General features: G+C 41.4%; 1 protein-coding gene across 1 annotated transcript; it reads right to left on the reverse strand.

Moving 5' to 3' along the window:
• Positions 1–300: 300 nt before the first annotated feature.
• HRG (histidine rich glycoprotein) lies at positions 301–8,698 on the reverse strand. Its single transcript, XM_005911771.3, has 7 exons — positions 8,507–8,698; positions 6,657–6,773; positions 5,792–5,882; positions 4,202–4,368; positions 3,162–3,242; positions 2,353–2,454; positions 301–1,131 (listed from the first exon to the last, which is right to left on the reverse strand). The coding sequence occupies exons 1-7, from the start codon at positions 8,696–8,698 to the stop codon at positions 301–303; spliced, it is 1,581 nt and encodes a 526-aa protein (XP_005911833.2).
• Between the last annotated feature and the right edge of the window lie 385 nt (positions 8,699–9,083).

Genomic DNA, 9,083 nt, shown 5'->3' on the forward strand with positions numbered 1-9,083 from the left:
CAGAATTAAAGGAGTTTAATCCAAGAAAGAAAGAAATTTTGAGGATCAGAGATTTGCTTCAAGTGATATAGTAACCAATGATGGACTTAACTTCCAGTCTGTAGCACTGATATCTTTCCTCTCCTTTCCTTTTGTCTGTCTATTCTTATGTCATTTCCTCTCCTACCCACAGTTTGCCCTATCCTGAGTATGAAAGTCAGGTTATAATAACTTGCAATTTTGCATATATTACTGGTCATATTTTATTTATGGTTCTCATTCAGAACATGACTCATTTTTCCCCATCAAGGAAATCAGACTTTATTTTGGCAATGTATATGCAAAAAACTTTGATATATGTAGAAACTTAATGTTGAATGTCCCGGGACATGATTCAGAGGCTGACTGGGGGAAGGCCTGAATCTCTGGCTGTAGGGGATTATTGTGGTTTGGCAATGAGAAGCTGGGAAAATTGGCTTCTGGAAGAGGGAGAACTTCACCTTTCTTTAGTGAAGGAAGTCGGTGAATATATCCAGTTGGTCTCCAGTGGAAGCGAAAGTGTCCTTTACCTGGACCTCTTTCTTTGGAGTGCCTAGGTGGTGGGCCACGGCCTTGGCGATGGTGGTCTTGGGGATCTTGCCTATGTGGTGGTGGGTCACAGGGTCCATGGTCATAGAAATCATGGTCATGGGGATGATGTCCATGAGGATGATGTCCATAGGGGTGATGTCCATGGGGGTGGTGTCCATGGGGATGGTGTCCATGGGGGTGGTGTCCATGAGGATGATGTCCATGGGGGTGGTGTCCATGGGGGTGGTGTCCATGGGGATGATGTCCATGGGGGTGGTGCTCATCAGAACTATGGTCATGAGGGGGCCTATGGTTCCCCTTGGTGCCAAAGGGAGGGTGAGGACATCTTAACCCTGGAGGGGGAAATGGTAGAGGAGCCCTTGCTTGAAATGGTGGACTGTCTGAGTGATTTTTGTGTTCTAGAGGAGGTGGGCATCTAAAGTTATATGACTCATGGGGATGACCATGATCTTTAGATCCACTGGGCTTAAATGGAGGCCTTCCAGCAGGAGAATGCTCATGCTCGCCAGAGTGGAAGGGACGGCCTAAATGATGTTGCACAGCACTGAAGTTTCTATGTTCCTGATGGTGGAAACAGAAGAGTGGATATCATCATGTAACACAAAAAGAAGCTAGATGTTTAATTTAATTTATGTCAATGGCATCTAGATTTTAGATTCCACAGCTTTTTTAAAAGTAGGATATCAAAAAAGGATTTCTCAAATTCTTATCTAGCCAACTCACATTCAAAATACAAAGAAACAAAATCAAAATACAAACAAAACTATCATTTATTACCATCATTATTTCACAATAGAAATATTTTATTTTAATAATCAAATAACATTTGATTATTTTAATATTTTTGTTATTTTCTGACTCTTGTCAGAGTCAGAAACTTAATCTCAGAGTAAAGGGTAGTCCTTTAGATGAAATAAACATTATATTGTGAAAACACTCATTATTATTCTTCCCATCTCAATATAAACTGATGAAATTATACTATAAAATGATCCTTATCTATAGATCAACCTTTGGAAAATTAGTGCCTTATAATTTATATTCTCAACGAGAGTCGAGGTTTTTGGCACAAACATCTCCTACTCCTAAAGGATGATCACTTATCTCTGTGTACTTCTCCTTGTTCAGATTTTAATTTTTAAGAAATCTGTGGAGCCATGTTCATGGTGACAAGGCTGCCCCCTCTACTTGGGGTGGTGCTGGTACATGGGCACTGGATTATGCTCAGGTTTCTTTTTTTTTTTTTCTGATATAAAAAACACTGTGAAGAATATCTTGGTATCGAATAAAAACTTTCTAGGACATATGTAAAATACTGTTTTGAGTCCTATTTCATACACCTTTATATAGTAGATTTTAGCATTTTTTTTAGGTTCTATGCCTAATATTGAAATTAAGTGTCAGCACTGGAGTCCTGACTACAAGAGCCACTTTCAATTCATTAGAGGTTGGTTGAATTAATCATGATTTTACTTTTCCAGCAAATCTTACCCTTCTCAATTCTTGGGGGGAAAAAATCCATATTTTTTGTGTCATATCAGCAATTTGTACTGTCCCAATTGTACTTTCCCTGTTCTCTCTGTATTTCTCCTCCTTGTCATCCCTACTCCCTCATCCACCATCTCTCTTTCTCCTTCTTCTGTCTCTCTCTGTCTGTCCCTCTTACACACACACACACACACACAATACACACCAACAACCATAAGAACAATATATGCTGTGTGTGTGAAAATATCACCTATTTTGGCACTGATCATGACAAAGGCTACTTAAGCAACCCACCTTAAGGTTGAAGACTTCACAGTTTGTGACAATGTCTTTTGGGGTTTCCAAGTCAGAGGCTTCTACATCATAGAACAAATCTGCTCTGCAGAATCCAAAGATCTGTAAAGAAGCGATAAACCTGTTAGGGTGTGTGTTTTTGAATGTGTCTGTGCAGGTGGTAGGAAGGTATCCAGCTTTGTTGTGAACTCCCAGACATGTGGGAAAGGAAAAGAGGCTTTAGAAAAATCAGGGTTGTTGTTTAGTCATTAAGTCATGTCCTGAGGAGGGTAAGATACACCAGAAAATAAGGAGATCTTCATGCAGATACCTGAGTATCAAAGGATAAGTGACTAGGGGAACAAGCCCTTTGCTTGAGCATCAGGAAGACTGGATTCTAACCTCAGCTCGGTTGTGAACATCAGGCAGGACCCTTTGCTGAGCCTCAGTTACCTCTTTGTCAAATGGGGTCACTGTGAGGTGTAAATGAGATGACATGAGTGGCAGCACCCTTGGGTGTCAGTTCTTAACACAACCTAGTTATTTGTTTTAGTTTAATCCTAATGGGTAAAAAAAAAAAAAAATCCCGTGCTAAGTGTAGGTAAATAACATGTATAATTTTATAATATATGTGATACTCTCGTGATTCACTTAACTGCTCTGTGCCTTAGTTTCCCCATCTGTAAATCAGGAATAAAAATAGTATCTACTTGGTAGGGCAGCAGTGAATTAATAAGGTAACATATGTAAAGCAGTTAGAAGGATGCCTGGCACATAGTAAGTGGTTTCTGAATGCTACCTAGCACTTTGCAGACACTGATTATACTCACATGAGAGTGTCTGGGAAAGTGGTGACTGGAACAGTTCCTCACAGAGAAGTCCAGGAAGTAACTGGTACCTTCCCCTCCTCTCTAGAACAAATTGGATCCAAGCAGTTTTAAGAATATAAAAAGTTAAAAAAAAAAAAAAAGCTGTAGATGCTTACTTTCCAACATACTATAAAGTACTATGAGGATTCAAAATCTCCAATATGTACTATTTTTCTGATGGTCTCTGCCTTTAAAAAATTTATCACATGAGTGATAAGGTGATTACTATTTCATTGAAAGTTTCAACTAATACAGACATAATTAAGGGTAGTGTGAAAAATCAACCTTTGTGCCTCCCATTCTCAGAGGTACCACTATCATCCACTTGATGGATTTTTCCTTCAAGCCTTTTCCTAAATATGTTGCACGTATACACATATATCTAATTATTTAACATAAATGGGATCATAGTCTTAAATATTGTTCTGTAACCTACTTTTTCCATTAGCAATATATCTTGAAACTCTTTCCAGTGCATAAACATTCAAAATGTTGTTTTCAGTAATTGCAGCATATTCATTCCATTGTTTGCAGGCACCATAATCTATTTAACTGCATTTACAAAATGCATGACCGACATCAACTAGCTGCTGCGCAAGGCTAGCTTGGGTGGGAAGCACTGAGGTCCTTGGACTGGGAGGCAGAACTATCTCACTCCAGCCACACCACTAGGAGTGGTGAGGTGGGTGCTCTGAGTCTCTGTTTTCCATCATAATACAGGAGAGTAGGACCAGATGATTTTAATGACTCACATAAGTTTTATTATTCTCTTTTGTCTTTCCCTCTTCCTTGTTTGGGTTTTTCCTTTTCTCTGTTCAATATTCACACACATATACCCACAACTCCAAAAGCCAAAGAACTGAAGAAGGGAGGCTCAATTTAAAAGGCCTCAAATTAAAAGGTAGAGTGAGAGCAGCAAAGAGGCCCAGGGCTGCCAAGCTCACACCGGCTGCGCTGGACTCTGGGCACTTGGTGCTAGCTAAACGCTAGAGGAGACTCACCGCTCTCATAGCCCTCTTCACTTTGTCCACTCTGAAAGGAGCAAAGTCACTGTTCTCCCTTTGGTACTTCTCCAGGGCTTTTTCAGCTTGTTTTCTGTACAGCTCAGTATCCTCAAAGAAATCGAAGAGCACTGGGCTGTCTATAGTATTGGTCAGTGCCGAAGAGACTGGAGAAAGAAATTGGCAGTTTTGTGGTTACTGAGTTGGAAACAGTAATGGCAATGTTGGGATTTGATACATGTAAGCGTAATGGCAAGAATAACAATAGCTTCCATTTTACAGATGGAAATTGAGGGTTGGAGAGGTAACTTGTTCAAGATCAAGTCAGTCAATCAGTGGCAGAGCTAATCTTAAACCCAGATCCTTCTAACACTCAAGTCTCTGTTGTGACCCCTATTCTTGACAACCCATCACTCATAAAGTGCTAATATTTTAATGAACTCTTCCCTGTCTCTGCCAAGGAGAGAGGCATTGTTAACACAAAATTTTGCCCAGAGAAGAGAAGATGCAGCTCAATCTTTCTTTATGGCAACTTTGTGTGGGAGTTGCTTGACTGTAGAATTTTTATATATTGAACCATGTTAAGATTAATTATTTTAAAAGAAATTCTGTGATAATTCTTTCTGAAAAGGTGAATTTAAAAGGTGTGTAATTTAGAGTCAGCACCAGTGGATTAGGGTCATGTCTTTGCCACACTTTGGCTCTGTTCCCCAGGCTGGGTCATTGAATCGCCTTGAGGTTTATTTTATATCTAAAATTGAAAGTATTGTAATCTTTACTTCATAGCCTTGTGAGATTAAACAAGTTAATATACGTATAACTGCTTTGTGAGCATATGTAACTTTCAGTCGTTGAAGTCAATACTTGAACGCTAAGTACTTTGCAAAGTGTACTACACAGGCTATCCATTTAATTCTGGGAAGAACCTGAAGGGATAATATTATTGTTATCCTCATTTTGCAGTGGAGGAAAGCTTGAAGAAGTAACTTGCCCTTAAAACCATACAACTAATAAGTGTTGAGGTTGGGGTTCAAACTCAAATTGGACCCCAGAGCCTATGTTCTCTACAATGATGTCATATTGCTGCTGCTGCTAAGTCGCTTCAGTTGTATCCGACTCTGTGCAACCCCACAGATGGCAGCCCACCAGGCTCCCCCGTCCCTGAGATTCTCCAGGCAAGAACACTGGAGTGGGTTGCCATTTCCTTCTCCAATGCATGAAAGTGAGAAGTGAAAGTGAAGTCGCTCTGTCGTGTCCGACTCTTAGAGACCCCATGGACTGCAGCCTACCAGCTCCTCCGCCCATGGGATTTTCCAGGCAAGAGTACTGGAGTGGGGTGCCATCGCTTTCTCCATGATGTCATACAGCCTCTTGTGAATTTCTGTTTCTAGATGTTGAATTTCTATAAAAGAAGATGTGCCAGTAACAGGGAAAAATCTCTCTTTTCTTCTCAAGAGAGCAAGTAATAATTGTATCCACAAGGGCAGGAACCATTTCTGATACATACTTCATAGACATCTATGATGAATAACGTTTGATTGAATTTTGTATGAACCTAGAATTAATTAGCATTTTAACAGACAATCATACCAGAACTTGTGGTGCAGTTAAAGTCATTCACTCTAAGATCCTCAGGCCCAGCCAAAAGTGTTATAGCGATTACCTTACATTGTCCAATCACCTGTAAGAAAGAGAGGTTTATGTTATTGCCTACTTCTTTCCTTAGGTTGACCCGAGGGAAAAAAAACGTGAGGCAGCATGCTCCTACTATCCATCTGAAATTATTGTGCTTCCTCTCACCAAACCCTCTCTCAAAAACATGTATTTTCTTAGCATAGTTCTGTAAGCTGGATATGCTACAAGCATCCAAAACCCTCATGAGAACCACAGAGAAAGTGTTGAAAGAGATCATGGCCATATCCCAAACATTTTCAAGGAAAAAAAAAGCTAAAACTGTTGGATATGTAGTCATCTTATTTTCTGGAACTGAAATCTTATATCTTTGCTCATTTATCTTTGCATCTTCCTCTGTGGCAGAGAACCTGGGCTCTGAGAACCCATGTGCAATGTGCAGGACAAGATTCAATTCCTTATGGTGACTGCAACTAATCCCTTTGGCCATTTCTGTTAGGGAAACCAGTATTCACAGTTACAGGTTCAGAGGTTCTTAGACATTAGGTGATTTGCCCAAGGTCTCACAGGTGGTCATGCTCTGACATGGGACCATAAGCCCCACTGACTTTTCTTGAACTGGTTTCCCAGTATGGCTCTCAAGAAAATATTACTTGAAGTCAACATAGTCCTTATAAGCCAAGAGGCAGAAGTTTTGCTCTTATTGTTTTACTGTGTAAGCTCAGGTGTGCAACCACCCTGGGCAAGATATTCCTGCTTCTTTCTATCTATTGATAAAAGTCAGGAATGCTAAGAGGAGAGGAATAGTACCCAGTTTACTTACTGTTTCAGATGGACGACGAGAAACATCCAGCTCACAGTCGTCCCAGTGCTTCCTGGACAGGACTGGACAGTCAGATTCTTTCACATCCAAGACTAAATAGTAGACAGCTATGGATTCCTGGGGAATTCCAAGAAAGCGATGGCTGGGTAGTATGTGGAAATCCAGAGTTTTCCAATAAAAATAAGCTCTTTATTTCTTAAAGGGAATTCCTGTCATTCTACTCCTCTTCAAGTCATTGCAGGTGCCCTACCTTTATATCATTTGATCTGTTTATTTGATAAAAAGCATCAGCAAGTTTTCAACTGGTCATAATATTGCTTCTGCCATGAATTTTAAAGAACAATCACAAAAAGGCAGTGTTGGTTTGGGTGGAAGTATTGAAGGTACAAGACTAGAATATAAGTGATGACAGCCATATTATGGCCTCCATTCTATATGCACATTTGTGTCCTCTCATCCAGTTCTATTCCTGAACTTGGGCTTCTTGTCTCTTTTTTAATAGATTGACTCTTTTTTTTTTCCTTTGGCAACTTGTGGGATCCTCGTTCCCTGACCAGGGATCAAACCTGTTCCCCTTACAGTGGAGTCCTAACTCCTGGACTACAGTCCAGTCCTAACCACTGGACCATCAGGGGAATCCCAGATTTCTGGTCTTGATTTCAACTTTCCCAAAGCTCAATTCACTCTCTTCACTTACAAACTAGCTCTGTCCCTCTACCTCCTTTGTCTAATCAGAGATGCCATTATTTATTGCCTTAGTCTTTGGCTTAAGGAATGTCTCTCTTCCAAGATGATGGCTGTTCCAAAACCCACAGAGAACCTCTGGAACCCCTCTGCCTTTGCTCTGTTTCTGCATACCTTCCTTCCAGATTCCCTACATACAAAGGAGGTGGTATACCAGGAATTCTCCTAGAAGGCCATCATCCAAGCCATTTTGCTATTCAAATCCTGCTCATTCTTCAGGATGCAAATGAACCCTTCTCCCATCCATCATAATTGATCTTCTATTTGACCCCTCCAGCATTTATTCCACTCACTTAGTCACCGGAGTATATCCCATCTTACCCAGTTCACCTGTGTGTGTGTGTGAGCTGATGATTATTTCCTTTAGAACAAAGCCCATAGTTTATTATAATCTTTCTCTTATAGCACTTAACCATTGATTGGGCTCTGCATAAGTACTTATAAGTATTTAGAGGCTGATCAAGGACATAATGACTGTGCTTAGTGGCTTCAGTCATGTCCAACTCTTTGCGATCACATGGACTGTAGCCCAACAGGTTCCTCTATCCATGGGATTTTCCAGGCAAGAACACTGGAGTGGGTTGACATGCCCTCCTCCAGGGGATCTTCCCGACCCAGAGATCAAACCCACGCCTCCTATGTCTCCTGCATTGGCACGAGGGTTCTTTACCATCAGTGCCACCTGGGAAGTCCAGGACATACTAGTAACAAATACTAATTCAAAGCATAAGAGAACAGTTAGAGCAGCTCTGAGGGCTTCCCAGGTAGCACAGTGGTAAAGAATCTGCCTGCCAATACAGAAGACACAAGAGACACGGGTTCGATCCCTGGGTGGTGAAGATCCCCTGGAGGAGGAAATGGCAACCCACTCCAGTATTCTTGCTTGGGAAGTCCATGGACAGAGGGGCCTGGCGAGCCACAGTCCATGGGGTTGCAAAGAGTCAGACATGACTGAACACAATACAGCACAGAGCAGCCCAGAAATGAAACCAACAACCCTGACCAAAGCCAATCCACGGTGCAAAGTGGCAGGCTTAGGAGCTAGCATCTCCTTTGGCCCTGGTCCATCACCTCCCCACTCAGCTCTGCCATGGGAGGCTCCTCACCACTTTGTCCAAGTGGGCATCAGCGACCCGCAGCAACTGGAAAAGGTAGCCATCCCACCGTCCTTTATTGATCAGGTCCAGAGCTCTCACAGCCACAGGCTCAACAGCATCGCAGCCTGTGGAATTCACAGCACAAGAACACTGCTGTGTGATCAGAAGGATGGACAGCAATGCTGCAGTGAGTACCTTCATTTTGTTAAAATGTGAAAAGCATCCCTTGCTCTGGGATACCACGGCAGAGAAGTTTATACAAATTTTCTAAAACACACACACAACTGATTAAGCAAGATTTTATACATTTTTGTTATGTAACTGGGGATGTTCACCTTGACCCCTCGTTCAAATATCTGTCAACATTCTGTAAATGATTAGTGGGTCCTGGGGACAGAAAGTTGAAACATGCCATGTTTATAAACATTCCTCGTTTTGAGGCTAATGCCCTCAAAACCACGTGTCCCAATGTGGGGAAGACAGTGAGATGTTTTATAGTAATTGTTCAGAGACGGTGTGATCAGCTTGTGGTCATTCTTCTAATGGGTTTGAGGTGTGGTAAGTAGGAGTCAGCATTATCAACCTT

Source organism: Bos mutus, chromosome 1, assembly GCF_027580195.1.
Source record: "Bos mutus isolate GX-2022 chromosome 1, NWIPB_WYAK_1.1, whole genome shotgun sequence".
NCBI lineage: Eukaryota > Metazoa > Chordata > Mammalia > Artiodactyla > Bovidae > Bos > Bos mutus.